The sequence below is a fragment of the Schistocerca americana genome, chromosome 3 (assembly GCF_021461395.2).
Source record: "Schistocerca americana isolate TAMUIC-IGC-003095 chromosome 3, iqSchAmer2.1, whole genome shotgun sequence".
Classification (NCBI taxonomy): Eukaryota; Metazoa; Arthropoda; class Insecta; order Orthoptera; family Acrididae; genus Schistocerca; species Schistocerca americana.
The window spans coordinates 970,418,811-970,439,671 of record NC_060121.1 but is presented as its reverse complement, the minus strand read 5'-3'; the positions used below and the strand labels follow the sequence as shown (position 1 = coordinate 970,439,671).

Sequence of the window (20,861 nt, the reverse complement as noted above, 5' to 3'; positions counted from 1 at the left end):
AAACATGCCTCATTCTCAACTCCTTCAACAAATTATCAGGATTTAATGATTGAATATTCCTATTACCTGATTGGCAAATAGCAGAGTTCCTTATAAGCCTGCATGACAAATAGTAATGTAGTGTAAGTAGAACATTGATGTAACAGATACAGGCAATTATTATCTTTGAAAATTAACAATCTGATTATGTAAATATTTATCTGCCATTATCAGGCTTATAATTTAAAATGCAGCTGAATGTCACAAGACAAAAGTTATAAAGACAACTCTGGAGGATATTCTATAATTTGCATCAGTAAAATATTCTATCTCAAATTTAAGTGCAAGTTGGAAGGATTGTAGTCACTATTGTTAACCTGCACCCTGCATTGAGGCATGAAAAGTGAGAACCGGAAAAATGCTTTTGTATGTGTAAATTTGACCAGGCTCCAGTGAATACTGAAGCAAATTAGATCTGAGTTCAAATAAACGAAAGCATATTTTGCATTTACAGGGAGAAAAAAATCTGGGGTGGGGGAAAGTGGGAGGGAGGGGGGGGGGGGAGGGGTTATGAAGAAGAATGCAGATAATTTTATTTCTTTTTGTGGTGGCATTTTGTTTGTTTTGACTTGCCAGTTTTGGTTCACTTAATTTTTCCTACTTTGACTTTATGTTTTATCTATCTTTTTCTTCTTCCTTTTCCTTATTGATTTTTCATAGAGAATACTTATTCTGAAAGTACAATAATTCATTATTTTCTTGACCCTGAATAGTATTACTGGTATTTATGGAACTTGAGAGTCTTTGTCTTTCATTGATAAAATTCTTGCATAATTGATTCTTGGTTGAGTAATGGTATATAAATGTTTTGATGTTCACACAGACTGTGTTTGTATTCATTACAAAATTTTTGGTAGTTGTATATTTTTGACATAATATATCTGCTCCTTTTTTCAGCAATTCTAGGCAAACCCATTTTGTGCATCTACTGCTCTGCTATTCTTCAACTAGATGAGCGTGTTGGTGGAGAAAGGAAACCAGTTCCTGCTATCTATCAAATCAAACCAGATCCCACCAACGTACGACCAGAATCTACCAAAGTCTCTTCTGATAAAAGTGCTAACAAAAGCAGAAACTATATAGTTAGTGATGAGTTCATTGAAAAACACACTTATATAATACAAGTGAAAGATAGATCTAAGAAGAATGTCAATGATAAAGAGAGTGCTAAGATTTCAAAAAAGTAACTAATTTACAACTCTCTCAGCAGCTGGTTCTCTAAGGACACCTTTTCCACTGTTTGGTGTGTTGGTCAGTGTTGTGAATTATTTGTTGCTGAATACTGGAATATTTGCATGAAAGAGCCATTTATTGGGCTCTGAAAAGAGCTGTGGTTACTTTTTGAAGACTTGAAAAGGTAACAAAAATACAGCAGTGTGTCAATTGAATAAAATGTGTGAGAAATAGGATGTTATTACACTCTTTGTGAACACACAAGGATTCACATGAAAGTGGAAATTTGCTATGTTTCCCACTTTATAAGGTACAGTTTCTGATAAATGTCGTGCATATTATGTTTTCATGGGTCTTTTCATGTCATCTTGTAATTTCAGAAAATATGACTGTAGCAGAAAACAGTTAAAGAATGGGAGATTATAATTTTCAAATAAAAATACATGCTGTGATATTTGTTGCATCTCTTATTCTGGGCATCATTTTCAGAGAAATGAAAATTGTCATTGTATTGTCTAAATCAAATGCCACAATGAGTTGTCTCCTTTTCCAATGAATACAAGAACTAAAGGTTCGCAGCAAAAGAACAAAAAGTATGTGACAATAAAATAACTCATTCATATGACTTCCCTGTGTATACTATTATGAAGCAACAGTCATAAAGTTTTAATTATCACCTCAAAACAATCTACCTGCAACTATGAAGCTCGGTGATCTTGTTAATCCTCCTTTGCATATTTTCCCCTCAATGCATCACAGTTATTGCCAATTATGGATGACTTGGCAGAGAGATGATTGTAGCAATTTGCATTTTGACTATCCAGGAAATATCTCTGCTGATCCATTGTGGACTCAGGACAGCAGCTGGTCAAATATTTATCAAGGAAGATCGCCAAACAGCTGTGCATAGTTGAGAAGTTACTGTATTTTAATTTAATTATCAGTATATTGATATGTCTGGAGTATACATGACGTGCATATGGGGCCTGAAGATGGCATGCTGAAATGCCGAAACTATTAGTCAAAATAAAATAAAATAACTTCTCAAATAAGTTTGGTGATCTTCCTTGATCAAAATCTAACAAATATTCCATCTCAAGAACCATCTCATCATTGTGTTGGAAATGGTTTCTTTATCTGTGAAAAGAGGAAGAAGCCATTGAGTGCCACTTCAGAATAATTCAGAGGGGTGAGGCAAAATTTGATAGCCCGAAGTAGCAGCACATGGTAATGTGTTCTGAGCAAAATTAGTTGGCGTTTTGCTGTGGAGCAACAACACTGCCTCACACAGCTTCCTGTGACACATCATTTTGACAGCCTCCTGTAACCTCACCACAAGATTTCACCAGTATGCTCCTGTGATGATTTGCCCTGCACAAGCATTACCTGTTATCACCCAACCATGGCGGTCCCAACAACACTTAGCATTATCTTGCTCTTTCAACGGCAATGAAACCACATGTCTCAACTCCTCACTTTGCTCCTTTTTCTCGGGGTGATTGTGATAACTCAACACTCATCCATGGTGATTAGGCAGCTAAAGAAGTCACTGGATTGCTCTGATACAACTGCAACATTTCCATGTGCCCTTGGTTCAGCAAACATTTTGAATGGGTGTGAACAGTCGAGTAACCCAGCCATTGGTGATGTTTGTTGTGTTAAGAATGTCTAGCCAGGGTTTTGAAACCTGATCCATGACTGAAATTCATTTTTTCCACTGCCGCCTTGATTGCAATACACCAGTATCCCAGCACCAGGGCCTCCACCTCTCTTATGATTCCCCATTCTTCACAGAGAGATGATCTGCTTCTTTCTCATTCAAATTTATTTAATCATACTGGAAACAGCAATGTTGCTAAGTACCTCCACCAAATAAGCATGGGTAGTTGCAGCAATATTCCTCTTCAAATTGAGAAAACAATTCTCCTCACAATACTCTACTTTATTGATGGGTTGTGCCATTTTTTTTTTTTTTTATTCCTGTATAGGTGTGCTACACTACTGTTTGTTTGTTTGTCTATTTGCAACGTGCTCCCTTACATAGTGTTTGTAATACTGCATGTATGTATTTCTCTCTCTCTCTCTCTGTGTGTGTGTGTGTGTGTGTGTGTGTGTGTGTGTGTGTGTGCGCATGCTCACATACGACTGACAGATCACTATCAACAGGCCACATGACCTCATTTCATGAGACACTGTGGAGAAGTTTGGTATTTAAACCAGGCTATTGGCACAAACTCTAGTGATCAGGAAATTTACACCACCACCTCTCCTCCCCTTGCCAGCCAGATACCAGCAGTGAAAATTTTGTCCACCCTGCATTGACACCGCTGCACAAGCATATGTTAGCGACTTCAGCCACGAAAGTGGTACTACAATACTGTGGCATGTGATTTTAGGACTGCAGATTTGTACTTGCAAATAAACAAAAAATTAACTAGGTAAAATAAGACAATGGAAACTCCAGGTTGGAATATCAACAATATTAGAAAAAGCATAGATTGCTACTCACTGTAAAGAGGACCCATTGAGTTGCAGACAGGCACACTGAAAAGACTGTTACACGTTATAGCTTTTGGCCAAGCCCTTCTTCACCAAAGAGAACACGTACTCATTCATACAAGCAAGTATACCTCGTGCTCACATGACCACTAGCACTGGCAGCTCCAACCAGAATGCTCGGAGCTGCCAGTGGTAACGGTCATGTGTGCTTCTGTGTGTGTGTGTGTGTGTGTGTGTTTTCTTTGATGAAGGAGGCTCTGGCTGAAAGCTATAATGTGTAACAGTCTTTTGCTCATGCCTGTTTGCAACTCAACAGATTGTCTTTATGATCTATCCTTTTCCTAATATTTTAAATTAACTATGTAACTATTTTTTCATGGTGATAACTACAACTTTATGACTAGCCATCATAGCAAAATAACTTATTCAGTATAACATTGTAACAAATTCAATTTTGCACTGATGCAAGGAAGTTTTAAATATGGGGACTGTATTTAAGAAACAAAGCATGTTTTTTTGTGATTTTTTTTGTAGCTATGGCAAAAACTTAAAACTTTTGTAAATGAGATCTAGCTAAAGCACCTCTTGTCCCGAGTATTGCAGGAGTTAGAAAAAAAAAAAAAATATATATAATCTCCAAATGTTTCTCACTAACACATCCTCTGTAATGTGGCAGGGGTATCTTTTTTTACAGAAAGTTAGTGGTAACGGAGCCTGAATATTTTTTGTCACCTTGCCAGTAAAAGTTGTGTGGTGTCAAACAAGTTGTTGCCTGTATTAAGTCAGTCTCTGTAAGTTGGTATTAAATACTGAAGACAGTGTTCTGCTGCCAAGTAACTGAAGATGCCAAGAAAGAAAGTAGACTGTAACACACTGAAGAGCCAAAGAAACTGGTACACCTGCCTAATATCATGTAGGGTCCCCATGAGCATGCAGAAGTGCCGCAACATGACCTGGCATGGACTTAATTAATGTCTGAAGTAGTGCTGGAGGGAATTGACACCATGAATCCTGCAGGGCTATCCATAAATCCGTAGGAGTGCAAGGGGGTGGCGATCTCTTCTGAACAAGACATCCCAGATATGCTCAATAATGTTCATGTCTTGGGAGTCTGGTGGCCAGTGGAAGTGTTTAAACACAGAAGTGTGTTGCTGGAGCCACTCTGTAGAAGTTCTGGACATGTGGGGTGTTGCACTGTCCTGCTGGAATTGCCCAAGTCCATCAGAATGCACAATGGACATGGATGAATGCTGGTGATCAGACAGGATATTTAAATATGTGTCACCTGTCAGTGTTGTATCTAGACATATCAGGAGTCTCACATCACTCCAGCTGCACAAGCCCCACACTATTACAGAGACTACACAGCTTGAACAGCCCCCTGCTGATATGCAGGGTCCATGGATTCATGAGGTTGTCTCCATAGCCTTACACATCCATCCTCAAGATACAATTTGAAATGAGACGCGTCTGACCAGGCAACATGTTTCCAGTCATCAACAATCCAATGTTGGTGTTGACGGGCCCATGCGAGGTGTAAAGCATTGTGTCGTGCAGTCATCAAGGGTACACAAGTGGGCCTTTGGCTCCAAAATCCCATATCGATTATGTTTTGTTGAATGGTTCACATGTTGACACTTGATCGCCCAGCATTGAAATCTGCAGCAATTTGGGAACGTGTTCATTTCTGTCACGTTGAATGATTCTCTTCAGTCATCATCGGTCCTGTCCTTGCAGTATCTTTTTCCGGCCACAGCAATGTCAGAGATTTGATGTTTTACCAGATTCCTGATATTCACAGTACACACGTGAAATGGTCGTATAGGAAAACCCCACTTCATCACTACCTCTGAGATGCTGTGTCCCATCGCTCATTTGCTGATGTTCAAACTCATTTAAATATTGATAACATGCCATTGTAGCAGCAGTAACTGTGCTAACAGCTGCGCTAGACACTTGTTGTCTTATTTGGGTGTTGCCGACTGCAGCACCATATTCTGCCTCTTTACATATCACTATATTTGAATACGCATGCCTGTACCAGTTTCTTTGGCACTTGAGTGTAAGAAAGAGAGAAGCGATGTGAACTTGTAAATCACACTAGGAAAAGTGTTCCAGTCAATCATTTTGCAGATGGTCATAGATAACAATAATTTTTGTTTTTCCTTTTTCTTTTGGCGGTAAAATTTTCTGTCGTCACTTCTTAATGTACAGGGTGAACTGATTTCCATATCTGTATCCATCTGGATTGCCATGCATGTTAAACCACCACTTCCAGGATTTGAAAGTGTGCCAGCCTCGAACTGAATCCAGCTGGTGGATTAACAATGAGGTTTGGTGTACTGACCAGCCTTACATGTAGTTTTTAGGCAGTTTCTGACATCCCACTAGGTGAATACCTGGCTAGTAACCAAGTCCCACCTCAGTTACATGATTTGGAAATATTTAGGAAACATTTGCTCACTTTCACATGGCTAACACTGCATGCAGACAGTTGGGACACACATTCTGTTCTGGGGAGTAACAAGGTGGCAACAGGGAGGGCATCCAACCACCCCTTAAAATAACTGTGCCACATCCATTGATAACCATGCTGACATTGTGGCGATATGGGACAAAGGCAATTGAAAAACAACTGATATCATATTTGAGCATGTGGAATAATTAAGACTTCACAAAACACTACCAGAAGGAGGAGCTAGTGATGAGAATGATGAAGAAAGCTCGTTGTCCATTATCCCTTTTTTACACAATGTCCCAATTTACTATGAAGTCTAAATGACTTTTGAAGAAACACCAGTAACATTATTTATTTGGAGAGAGAATGTCATGTTTTCATTAAATTACTCAGGTATTATCTATGAATGGTGCAGCAATATTTATTTGATGCTGAGCAACATTTCTCGAAAGGTTATGAAAAGAAGCACAATAACAGCCTCTGTGCAGTATCTTTGCCTCTCAAAGACTTTATTGAGCATCTCATATCTTTATTTGAAGTAAGTAGTTTTCATTATCCATTGCATCACAATCAGTTTAAAAGATATCTGCCTGAAATCCTTATTGACAAGGAAATACACAATCTGTGGGAGAGAATCACATTAACATATCTTATAAATGACTTGAAGACAGTTACATGTCTTATAGAGGGTGAAAACGGCAGGGGAAGGTGGAGACTGGAATATACACAACAAATAAATGACATTGGGGTGCATCTGCTACTCTGAGATGAGGAGGTTGGGGCAGGAGAGGCATCTGTGGTGGGCCACATCAAACCACCCAGAAGAGCAACAACAACAACAAAGATCAATGCTAAAGATTTGGTACTCCCGATATATCAATTAGATATCTCTTGTCTAAGTGTTCAACCTGTGATGCATATAATAAGCAGATATCTGCTACTAATATGAATGACAAAGCTGGTTTATCTTGCAAAAATAAGTTCTGAAGAACATATTTTTACAAATATCAAAACCTAGGTAAAGAGCTAATAATCCTTTGTTTGCAACTGGTTGGCTGATTTTTCAACCTCTTCAGATTTACACAGTTGTGGTTTTGCAGCCATCTTAAAGATTTTTAAGTTCATCAAAGAGAAATGTAAGCCTTTTACAAACTACAATGGCAAGTCAAAAAGTACAGGTTGTTTCAAACATCATTTCCCTACATAATCACCCTCAACTTCTATGTACCTGGTCCAGCACCCTGGCTCCATCCCGGAAGAAGCTTTGTTGTGTCATGTTTGTGGACCCTTACACCATCTCAACAGCTTTATTATCTGACAAAAATTGAGATTCAAACAAGTAGGTGCTTCTTCATCAGTCTGTAAAAGTGGAAATCATGTCATAACAGTACTGAGGGTGCTCCAGCAGCTCAAAACCATGATTTTTAATACACTAGATTGTTTTCTGAGATGTATATGTGTAGCCATTACCCTGAAGCAAAATCACACCTTTCAAAACCTTTCCTCTCCTCATCATTTTGAACTCAGATTTTGGGTTTCAAAGTAGCTGTTGTTATTCAATATTTGACCATTAAGAGTATAATGAATCAGCAGCGGACCCTTCATATCGCAAAACTCTTCATTACCAACTTTCCTGCAAAAAGCTTGGCTTTCGAACTCTTTTATAGTAAGTGAAAACTGATGTTTTTGGATTTATTCTGTGGGTCGTGGTGATGGGCCTGTGTCTTATCAGTGATCACTAGGCAACTAAGAGTCATCTTCTTGGCCTTCAAAATGCCTAAGTGTGATTGTGATATTTGCAGTTGTTGCTGTTTGTGTTTGTCTGTCAGTTTACATGGTACACACTGAACACAAAATTTACAATAGTTTAGAGACCTGTGGACAATTGCAAATCCTGAACAATGGCTAAAATTCAACTTGTGTACAAAATCATCAATTCTGGTACCGTATAACAGTGGCCATGAATCCTTTATTCAGCTGTCATGATAATCTTGCCCATTTTTGAGGCAAATGACCAACCTGAATACTCTTCATTACAGACAGATACAAGTTGTGGTGACCCTGGATGCTTCCACTGGAGACTTTGTCATTTTGATTCTGGTTCAAAGTGATGACACCAGGACTCATTCCCAGCCACCACTCACGCCAGGAACGCATTCCCTTTCCAAGCATAGCGCTGCAGATGAGCATGACAGTGGGCCATTCGACATGCTTCCTGGTGTGGTTGAAGACTGTGGGCCACACGCTTTGCGCATGTGCAGCCATTCCTTAATGACGGTGTGAACACTTCTGACGCTCAATCCAACCACGGCGGCTATGGCTTTCACTGTCATTCTGGTCCCGGGTAATGAGTGCATCCACCAGCTGGACGATGTCTACATAAGAGATTGTTTCATGTGTGACCCATTCTAAAATATTTCTCTTATATGTGGGACTAATAAGGGATACTGAACATACCAAAAGGACAGCACTGAATGGTCATGTTTGTTTGACTGATGGGAGCGCATCACGAAGATGCTGAAAAAAACAAAACTGGCAAACACTTGCAATAGACACAAAATATTCAGTGGAACCTTGCTTAATGAGCACCTCCCATAACATGCAATTTGCATGACGAATAAAACAAAATGTAAAAAAGTGACACACAACGCGCAATGTTTGACGTAACAAGTAGTGATTTAATGTAATGTCATCAGCCAATTATGCACGGTAGGTGAAGCGTTTTACAATATGAACACCTTTTATTGTTGGCAGCAGCATATGAACGATGTCTTTAATATGCACTGCAGTATGGGTTTAGTGCTCATTCTGCTATCATCTTATTGCAGCTTGTGATCACACATTTTTCTAAACTTGTATTCACAGAGTGCTTTTTTGTGTGCAAAATTTAATAACTTTCACAGAAACATCCCCGAAGATAAAGCCACGAGAAGACAACCATAAGAGAAACAAAATTACCTTAGAAATGAAACATAAAATCACTGAAAAACACAAACGTGGTGTGAGTGCTGCTGATTTAGCACACACATACAATCCGTTTATCTCAACTATATGCACTATTCCTCAACAGTCTCCAATTTCTGCCACTACTCTGTTCTCCAGCTTATGTACCAGCAGTTTTTTTCTTACTTTTAAGAAGTTCTACACTAAAGAACTCTTCAAGCATTGCTGAATGGAGTTACCAACCTCACTCTTAAAGAGATTTGGAAACATCACTTCAACATTGTTGCATGCATAAAGATGATCAGAAAGGTATGGGAAGGGGTTAACAAGAGAAGTCTCACTTCTGCTTGGAAGAAGCTTTGGCCGGAGTGTGTTGTCAAATGTGACTCTGAGGCATTTGAGTCAGTACCTGTGGAGCCTGTAGTTAAGGAGATTGTGCCTTTTACCAAGAGCATGGGACTAGAAGTGGATAACAGTGATATCGATGAGCTTGTGGAAGATCAGAGCCAAGAAATGACCACTGAACAGCGTATGAAGTTGCAGTGTATGTCACAGCAGGAAGTTGTAGAGAGGAGGAGGAGGAGGAGGAGGAGGCGGAGGAGGTGGAGGTGACAGCAAAGCAGCAATCTTCTGGTGCAATATGAGAAATGCTGAAAGCATGGGAATTGTCGCACCACACTTTGAAAATCATTACCCCAATAAAGCAGTGGCTATGCGGGCTACAAATGTATTTGACGATAATGCTATGTTGCATTTTCACCAAGTGTTGAAATGTCAGCAGAAACAAAAGACTATAGATAGCCTCCTAGTAAAAACGAATTAGTTATGTATCGTGAATAATAAAGTACATAAAACATCTAAAAACAAAGATGATGTGACTTACCAAACGAAAGTGCTGGCACGTCGATAGACACACAAACATACACACAAAATTCTAGCTTTCACAACCAACGGTTGCCTCGTCAGGAAAGAGGGAAGGAGAGGGAAAGACAAAAGGATTTGGGTTTTAAGGGAGAGGGTGAGGAGTCATTCCAATACCGGGAACGGAAAGACTTACCTTAGGGGGAAAAAAGGACGGGTATGCACACACACACACACACACACACACACACACACACACACACACACACACACACACACACATATCCATCCACACATATATTTTGTGTGTATGTTTGTGTTTGTTTGTGTGTCTATCGATGTGCCAGCGCTTTCGTTTGGTAAGTCACATCATCTTTGTTTTTAGATATTTTTTTTTTTCCCCCACGTGGAATGTTTCCTTCTATTATATTCATATCATTAATTTGAACCCAACAATTACGTTTGTTATTGTCACTGTTGCATTTCGAAATCTTTTCTGTCATCTTATTTTCTCTTTTTGTTTTTGCCAGTAGTTTCACTTTGTATTCACCTTCTCCTTTTTACCGTAATCTACTATACAATTTTATCCCGCCTATATATACTCAACAATACGTCATCCACTTCCAAACCATAACCAAAAAAATTTATTTCCACTTTCAACACTACCGCTGCTATAAAATCCACCGTTTCTAGTCCACAAACAGTTCCTTTCACCTATTAAACAACCATTTCGTCTAGTTCTGATAACTTTCGCTTTATTTCCATTTCCGTTTTTCGCACATCACTGATAATTTTTAGCCGCTTCCCACGGGTTTTAACGTCATTATTTCTTCGCCAGACAATTGTTAGCCTCATTTTCATAATCTGCCACCACAAAACCACTCCTTTTAATACATTTACACGCAGTTTTTTCGAAATTTTCCCGAATTTCTCCATCCTTTAACATGTTTTGGCGGCAACACAACCACCTAACCTTTGTGCACATCGTTGTCTACCAACCCAAGTTCACCACAGGATCAACATAGCCCAGCTTTAACCAACACTTTTTCGCCTTTTTTCACAACAGATCTCCAGTTACTTTCTCCAGTTATTTTCATTATCATTTCAACTTCATGTTACACTTTCCACCTTCTAATACCATTTCACCCTCACAACACCCCCACAATGATATGTGTGTGTGTGTGTGTGTGTGTATACCCGTCCTTTTTTCCCCCTAAGGTAAGTCTTTCCGTTCCCGGGATTGGAATGACTCCTTACCCTCTCCCTTAAAACCCAAATCCTTTCGTCTTTCCCTCTCCTTCCCTCTTTCCTGACGAGGCAACCGTTGGTTGCGAAAGCTAGAATTTTGTGTGTATGTTTGTGTTTGTTTGTGTGTCTATCGACGTGCCAGCGCTTTCGTTTGGTAAGTCACATCATCTTTGTTTTTAGATATATTTTTTTTCCCCACGTGGAATGTTTCCTTCTGTTATATTCATAAAGTACATAATACTATACATATAATCTTTGATGAATAAATGGTATGAGGAAGACAAAATTTTTAGTACTCTTTCTGCATGGAATGCATCATCATATATCACATTAATTTATGTGGGATAAATTGTTTTGCTTAACGAATGTTTCACACTACCAGTTAGATTCTGGAACAAATTATGCTCATTATGTGAGGTTACACTGTACTGTGAAAACACACTTAGTAAGTTCCGTGAATCAACTGCGTGAGATGAATTTAGGAATGTATTACAACTCCCTACAGCTTGCTCCTGAGGATCGCAAAGACATTAGGCCAATTACAGTATAGTCAGAGGTGTTTAAGCAATTACACTTCCTGCACTCCATACATGAAGGAAACAGGAAAAAAAACCTAATAACTGGTACAATGGAAGATTGCCATGTGTATACTTAGTAGAAGATTCAAGTGTGAACACTTCCGCAGTAGGTAGTTTACAGTTTCATTGTCATAAAAACAATAATAAAATGTTGTTTAGTTGCACTATACAGGATGAGTCACGAGATTTTCCCCCGATTTCTGGATGGTATTCTTTAGGTTATTTGGAACAAAAAATATAAATAAATTGATTGGATCAGATCCATAATTAAGGAGCTACAGCAATTGAAAAACTCAGCAACATGGCAGAAAAAAACTTTTATTGTAGGATTTCACTATTAAAAATGTACATAATAATTAATTTAAACAATTCTGTAGCAGTCTCTTGCATTCAGAGTGGATTTAAAGCAAGTGTTCAAAATTTAAAGGCAAAGGTTCGAACTGGAGTGAACTGTGCGAGCAGCATTTCATAATTTCACATGCTCATTCCATATTGACATTGTGGCATCGAAAATGCGTTTTATCAATTCTTCTTGTGTTTCCACCTTACCTTCATACACGATGTGTTTCATCCACCTCCAGATGGGGAACTCTAGGGGTGATAAATCTGGGGATCTGCCAGGCCAGTGGACAGGGCTCCCACGACCTATACATCAATGTGGGAATTGCTGATTAAGACAATCTGTTACCTCATGGTGGAAGTGTGCAGATGCCCAGTCATGTTGGACATACATGTGGCGTCTTGTTTCCACAGAAGCTGCAGTAAGTCTCCTCGTAAAAAGTTACCATACATCTGACCATTTAAATTTCCCACGAGAATGAACGGCCCCAGTAACTGGTCACACAGAACACCACACCCGACATTGACACTGAAACTGAGATACTACCGTAGCTTGGCGATTTTCGGCTGCCCAGACATGCATGTTGTTGATGCCATCTCTTGTAAAGGTTGCCTCATCACTGAACATTATGAAGCGATAGAGTTGCCGATTTCCATTTAACCAGTTACAAAAGTGCAAACAGTTGGCACAATCATTTGGCTCTAAATGGTGAACTTTCTGCACATGAAAAGGATACAGTCGATTCTCGTGAATAATCCTACATACAGTAGATTGTGAAACATTCAATCGGGTAGCTAGGTGTCTTGTACTTGAACGATGACTGCACTCTACTGAATTAAGAATGTTCTCCTCTTCTTGAATGATACAATGTCTTTCGGAGTGAATATGAATACTGGGAAGAGTCCCAGTTTGTAGCAGTGTTTGATATGTTCCACTAAGTGTTTTGGCACTTGGAATCCTACGATTAGGATATCGACGGTGATATTCAGCAACAGCAGTTTTTGCATTACCATCACAGAAGTCCACAATGTACACCATCTCTCCATACTCCTGTGATGAAAACTTGTACGGCATCTCAAAGTATACTGCACACAGGAGACAATAACAGTAAACAGTGGCAGCAGTATCAACAATGTGGTTGTTATGCAAACATACCACTCGCTGCTCTTGTCTACCTAAGACTGATCATGTGTCCTGTGAACACAAGTGTAGCACTCCATACACCATAGCATGTTTCAGAACTCTGTTGTAGCTCCTTAATTATGGACATGATCACATTACTGTATTTACATTTTTTGTGCCAAATAACCTATGGTATAACCTCCAACAACCGGGGGAAAACCCCGTGACTCACCCTGTATATTTATTCCATTGTGAAATGAATCTTGTCATAGTGTTATTCCTCCAGACAGACTTAAATGGGGCACCAGCATATGGATAAGTAAAGCAAAAAGCTGAGTTATTATTGCTTTGTAACTAAAAATTTCTCATTGTCTTCATATTCACAAAGCATAGCTAGCATACTTTAACCCAGTTCTATCCTTTCAAATAATTTCCTGGACAGTCCAGCTAATGCCAAAAAAGTATTTATTTTACACACACTTGCAGAAAGTATAATGTGTAAAGTTGATAACCAAACATCTTGCAGAAACCAATTCACGGAGCTAAGGACTCTCACACTTAAATGCCAATACATTTACTCTATGATGGTGCTTGTGATAAATAAGAAGAATAAATTTAGAATGAACTGTGTAATTGACATTCACAGTACAAGGGAAAAAAATAATTTCCACATACACTACGCATCTCTATCTAGCATTCAGTATGGAGGTTTATAGTATGGTCCAAATATCTATAATAGGTTGCCAGTAGAGATCAGGCAGGAAATTTAAATTCTGCATATTTTCAAATCAAAGGAAAAGTATACCTCATTAGCCACTGCCACAATTTATCATCACAATGGGCTTATGGCTGTATATTCTGGTTAGCTCCAAATGCACAGCTGATATTGTACTGCATAAAGCTTGCTTGGAATATTGGACAAAACTGTAATTTGAGTAATATGTAGCAGCATGGAGAGTATCATGGCACCAAGAAAATTCAGAACATGCTTTCCAGTTACTGCCCGGAGCCACACAGCTGAACACACAGCCGATCTGCAAACTGCCCCACATGTTATGTCAATCTGTATTAATGTGCTAACAACAACTCATGAACACAGCTTTGTGCAAACTGGCAGTGCCTTCCATTGCTACCACACAAACACTGGGGCATAATTTATATGTGCCGTGCAAGATCAAACTGGCAGCTGTAACCAGATGGCAGCTGTGCTGCCTGACCCAGCAGCATCCACTGGTCAGCCATCATCATCACCAGACCATCACTTGTATGCCGAAGTCTGGAATTCAGGGCACCATGCTACCTCAACTCACGCTGCTGTCCGGCATGGCGGATGATGCCAGCAGAGGCCTTTACTGCCAGCTACTGTCTCAGCACCCAGACTATTAGCACCACAAAGCAACACCTCTGATCCCAACATCACTTGCTGCAGCACTGCTTTACTTTGCGTGAGCCTGTTCATGCTCGCAGAATATAGACACTGTGGATCAATGTTAGACCGTGCCTACTTGATGAGGGGCTATAAAGAGACGTGTCATTCCTAATTGCGTTTGTTCTAGCTAGCCTTCATTGGTGCAACGCAACGTTAAACTTGGGAATAGAATTTCTGCAAAAAGGGGAGGTAGCATCGTGGTGGGTCGGTGATGCTGACACACAGGGCGCTGAAACTAAAGCTTGGCTGGTGCTGGCTGTGTTGTCCAGAGTGCTGTCCAGCAGCATAGATGCACCGCATAATGCCACCCCAAACTCCAGACTTCGGCGCATGACTGGTGGGTAAATGGTGGCGGTGGTGATGACAGCTGACCAGCAGACACTGGAGGTTTCAATAGCATGGCAGAAGTCTGGTTACAGAATGTTGTATGGAGTTTTTGTGGAACTCAAGATGATATTTCTGGGTCAGACGTTAAATACAACTTAAAATATTTTGATATAAGAATCAACCTGCTGAACTGACAGATGAGCCAGAACTACAGGGTTATTACAAATGATTGAAGCGATTTCACAGCTCTACAATAACTTTATTATTTGAGATATTTTCACAATCCTTTGCACACACATACAAAAACTCAAAAAGTTTTTTTTAGGCATTCACAAATGTTCGATATGTGCCCCTTTAGTGATTCGGCAGACATCAAGCCGATAATCAAGTTCCTCCCACACTCGGCGCAGCAGTTCCCATCAATGAGTTCGAAAGCATCGTTGATACGAGCTCGCAGTTCTGGCACGTTTCTTGGTAGAGGAGGTTTAAACACTGAATCTTTCACATAACCCCACAGAAAGAAATCACATGGGGTTAAGTCGGGAGACCGTGGAGGCCATGACATGAATTGCTGATCGTGATCTCCACCACGACCGATCCATCGGTTTTCCAATCTCCTGTTTAAGAAATGCCGAACATCATGATGGAAGTGCGGTGGAGCACCATCCTGTTGAAAGATGAAGTTGGCGCTGTCGGTCTCCAGTTGTGGCATGAGCCAATTTTCCAGCATGTCCAGATACACGTGTCCTGTAACGTTTTTTTCGCAGAAGAAAAAGGGGCCGTAAACTTTAAACCATGAGATTGCACAAAACATGTTAACTTTTGGTGAATTGCGAACTTGCTGCACGAATGCGTGAGGATTCTCTACCGCCCAGATTCGCACATTGTGTCTGTTCACTTCACCATTAAGAAAAAATGTTGCTTCATCACTGAAAACAAGTTTCGCACTGAACGCATCCTCTTCCATGAGCTGTTGCAACCGCGCCGAAAATTCAAAGCGTTCGACTTTGTCATCGGGTGTCAGGGCTTGTAGCAATTGTAAACGGTAAGGCTTCTGCTTTAGCCTTTTCCGTAAGATTTTCCAAACCGTCGGCTGTGGTACGTTTAGCTCCCTGCTTGCTTTATTCGCCGACTTCTGCGGGCTACGCGTGAAACTTGCCCGCACGCGTTCAACCATTTCTTGGCTCACTGCAGGCCGACCCGTTGATTTCCCCTTACAGAGGCATCCAGAAGCTTTAAACTGCGCATACCATCGCCGAATGGAGTTAGCAGTTGGTGGATCTTTGTTGAACTTCGTCATGAAATGTCGTTGCACTGTTATGACTGACGGATGTGAGTGCATTTCAAGCACGACATACGCTTTCTCGGCTCCTATCGCCATTTTGTCTCACTGCGCTCTCGAGCGCTCTGACGGCAGAAACCTGAAGTGCGGCTTCAGCCGAACAAAACTTTATGAGTTTTTCTACGTATCTGTAGTGTGTCGTGACCGGTATGTCAATGAATGGAGCTACAGTGAATTTATGAAATCGCTTCAATCATCTGTAATAGCCCTGTATTTTGTGATACTCACATGCCACCGAACCAATCACCTATCATTCCCTAAACGCACTTCCTCTTCCAGCTCAGAACACAAAATGAATCACCAGGAAACAAATGTGTGCGAGTCCTTATCAATAACTGGACCTCAGTCTGTAAATGCTGATGAAGTTGTGAAAAAAGTTGTATTGGTTCAGTCATCTTTTCAGTGGAACTGCACCATTGACCAGAGTACACATTCTTTGAGAGCATAATGCAAGCACAATCCAGTTGACCAGGAATTGTCTTTCATGACAATGATGCTCACTGATGTGAAATTCCACTATATATGAGAGATGGATCAGATACGTAACCAGCACAGTAAATGTGTACGAAAAAAATGCCAAATGAAAACCATCTTCACAATGACATTCACGTGTCACTAAATAATTTTTGCAGTGTTTGACAGAGTGTAAAAATAAAACTTTTATGGTGCCAGTAATAACAAGTTGTAAGGAAATTTTACTCTTAATAACTTTTATTAATGTATGTTAGTAACTGTTTACTGTTGCACTTATGATTTGTACTTGTTATACTTGGTCTTCTATGTTGTTGCAATTCTGTCAATTTTCATATGTTGAGGCTTCAGAGTGTGTAAGAATGGGCTTAATCTGGATGAGGCCCATGCTTGAAGTTCCAGGGCGTCCAGAGGGATTATGAACTGAGGTGGTACCAGCATGTGGATAAGTTATATCAGTTCTGCCTGCTTTGCACAAAGAGATATCTCACAGTATTGACCTGAGACAGTATTGCTAGCATACTTTCCCTCAATACTGTCCTACGGGACAACACTGTTCACAGTGGGGCACTTCAGTTATGATGACAACAATATTTTCTCTACAGATGTGTGCCATAAGAACACATGAAAAGTTGATAGCCACACTTTTTGTAGAAGCTTCTTTGGGAATCTAGTGATTCTTACACCTATGCGACAATCCATATAGTCACTGATGGTCGTTGCAGTTAAATCTCTTCCTCTTTACTAGCATTCACTCCTTCATATAACATCCACTGCTTTTCATGTCATCAGTCAAATCCAGGAAGGGAAATCATGTGCACCATCTTCCTCTAAATTGTGCAAAATTTATTCCTGTGATATTGTATTTTAGCTGTCTTTAGTCACGATGCTGGTGGACATCAAGCAGAAAATTGAAAATCTTGGAATGTACAAAATAAAGTAAAAGAATACTTCGTTTTGACAAAGACTACCCACTTTAGTCACCCTTACAACCGACAACAATATTGTGACTCAGGTAAATAAATTCTGCACAATTTTAATATTTAATAAATTATGAGAGAGAATTGTTCGACAGAACTTAACTTCAGAAAGGGAAATGAATTGTACCACCAGCAGACACATATAAAAGTATAAAGGATATTTGTCTTTCCTCGTTCTCTGTACAGCTTAGTCTGTCTCATCCTTGGGTCTGAATGACCTGCCTTCTTTTTTAATCTTCCACAACATATCCCTCTCCCCATACTGATAAAACAACTATTAGTTCTGAAAGCTACAAAGTGTGCTCCTTTTAATTTTACATGTGTATACCAGCAGTACTACACTTTTCGTCTCCTGAGGGCAAGTGATGGACAGTAATTTATAAGGTTTTCTGATTGGATATCTGTTTGATACAATTAATTATAGTATTTGAATGGATACTTGTTTGATACAATTAATTATAGTATTTGAAGATACAAACAGCTGCTGAGTAGTATATCAGAAGGAGCAGTGGCTTTTTTCACATTAGCTGTTTTCTCTTGATACGCATTTATTAAGTAATCTAAAGTCATTCACATAATTATCAGTGTGAGTAGATTAGCACTAGCCATTATTTGTTGTTGTTGTACTTTACAGAAGTGGCATTGTGATGGCTATTATGATGGGATTTACACAGAGCAATTTGTAAGCAATTGAATGAGTACCTACAAATCATTAACAATTTTTAAATTACTTCATAAAATGAACACACAGCACTAGCCATTATTTGTTGTTGTACTTTACAGAAGTGGCAGATTCTAACTGTTAATGTATACCTTGACTTGTTTCACATCATGATGGCTTTCTTTCATGATGGAATTTACACAGAGCAATTTGTGAGCAACTGAATGAGTACCTACAAATCATTAACAGTTTTTAAATTACTTCATAAAATGAACAAATTCTTTATACCATCATACTTTCAAATCCAGAATTAACACTGAAGACTAACACAATTCACAACTGGGTCTTCACCTACATCTGTAAGTTTATTATGGGGAAGAATAATCACAGAAATTCTTATGTTTTGTGCTTCCTCTGGAATATGCTATTGGGATGTCATGCCTTCTCAGCAGTGTGTCAAGAAAACACGATATCCTATTAGGAGAGCTAAGAGATTATCTAAATAAAATTATAAATATCCCAGCCTAAATTTAATGTAACACTTTACATCTCCTAAAGATTATCCATACAAATTTTAATTTGCAGCTTGTGTCTTCCAGTACACATTTAGTTTTAATAATGAAACTAGTATTTAATGTCGACTATGTTTTGACACAACTTTTAATGACACAAAGTAATCTTCTTTCATAATTACTATTATCATTGACTTGTGATAACATTTTAGATTTGAGTGTCTTTGTGACTCTACACGGAATGTTGCTTGTGATGACAAACTGATCAGTAGTGTCGCCATAGGTCTATGTTCATTACTAGCTCCTTTTCAGTAATTCCATTATGGTGGCCTGTGAACACTGCTTGTTACTGGTTCAGCCATTTATCATATAAGTATTTATCTGCATTAGCAAACATTTGCCTCATATTTAACAATTTTTTTAAAAATAACTAAAACTGCTAGGTAAACTCGTGGCTACTTTAACAAGACATATTAATTTGAAAATTTTACTGTGCATTCGACATAGGCACTTTAAGATAGCAATTGTACTCAAAATACTGACTAAAATATGACCGCAGTGGCAAAAAGTACTAAAAGCCACTAGAAAATAAATGCACTCACTTTATCTTGTGCATAGCTTCAATTCTAATGCAGCTAAGCAGGAAAAATTATTATGTGAAGTTCAATTACAGTATTAGGAGAAGTCTACTTGACACAATCACACTGATTAAACATCTACGTGTAATATGAAATGGAATGACCACATAACATCTGTTGTAGAGAAGGCGAATGGTCAGCTTCAGTTTATTGGGAAAATTCTAGGGAAGTATAGCTCATCTACAAAGGGGAGCTCATATCAAACACTTGTATGAACCATTCTTTAAGTTTTTGTGATCACCAATAGGTCAGCTTAAAGGAAGACATCAAACAATTGCGAGGTGTGCTGCTAGATTTGTTATCAGCACATCATGCGGGTGGATATGTGTGTGTGTGTGTGTGTGTGTGTGTGTGTGTGTGCGCGCGCGAGTGTATACCCCTTCTTTCTCCCTAAGGTAAGTCTTTCCGCTCCCGGGATTGGAATGACTCCTTACTCTCTCCCTTAAAACCCACATCCTTTCGTCTTTCCCTCTCCTTCCCTCTTCCCTGATGAGGCAACAGTTTGTTGCGAAAGCTTGAATTTCATGTGTATGTTTGTGTGTCTATCAACCTGCCAGCACTTTCGTTCAGTAAGTCACATCATCTGTGTTTTTAGATATATTTTTCCCACGTGGAATGTTTCCCTCTATTATATTCATATCATTAATTTGAACCCAACAATTACGTTTGTTATTGTCACTGTTGCATTTTGAAATCTTTCCTGTCAACTTATTTTCTCTTTCTGTTTTTGCAAGTAGTTTTACTTTGTATTCACCTTCTCCTCTTTACCGAATCTACCATACAATTTTATCCCGCCTATATATACTCAATAATATGTAACCCACTTCCAAACCATAACCAAAAAATTTTTTTCTTCCGCTACCTTTAAGGTAGTACGTCAGTAGAGGACCATATACATAGGGCTTGATGTCTGGACAGTTTATAAGTGGTTTTTGTATAAATATGGAACCGGATAAGAGTCCGGAATAATTTTTTTTAACAATGAACCCATCATCATCCCAGATTTATATTTTGGCATGTGATTTACAATAGTATGAAGTAGTTATGGAAATAGTTTGAAAATTTTCAATTATGTACTTTTTGTAAAAAAAAATTAAAATTAAATCAAAATATTAATTAGTATTTTGAAAAAGGTTATGTTTTGTTGTATATCCCTGGAAAGAGCATGCAAAATGACACCTTTCCCAGTTCTCTAGCTCAATTAGGGCAACTCCTAGGACAATTTGAAAAAAGTCCGTTC

General features: G+C 39.1%; 1 protein-coding gene across 3 annotated transcripts in view; it reads left to right on the top strand.

Annotated features, from left to right (window-relative positions):
* The window catches only part of LOC124605116 (T-cell immunomodulatory protein), a 450,797-nt gene extending 449,131 nt beyond the window's left edge, over window positions 1-1,666 (top strand). For all 3 annotated transcript variants that reach the window (XM_047136574.1, XM_047136576.1, XM_047136575.1), the window contains one exon: window positions 937-1,666. In XM_047136574.1, coding sequence (XP_046992530.1) covers window positions 937-1,226 — 290 coding nt within the window. In that variant the 3' untranslated portion in view covers window positions 1,227-1,666. The remainder of the gene's footprint in view (window positions 1-936) is intronic.
* The last annotated feature ends 19,195 nt before the right edge of the window (window positions 1,667-20,861 follow it).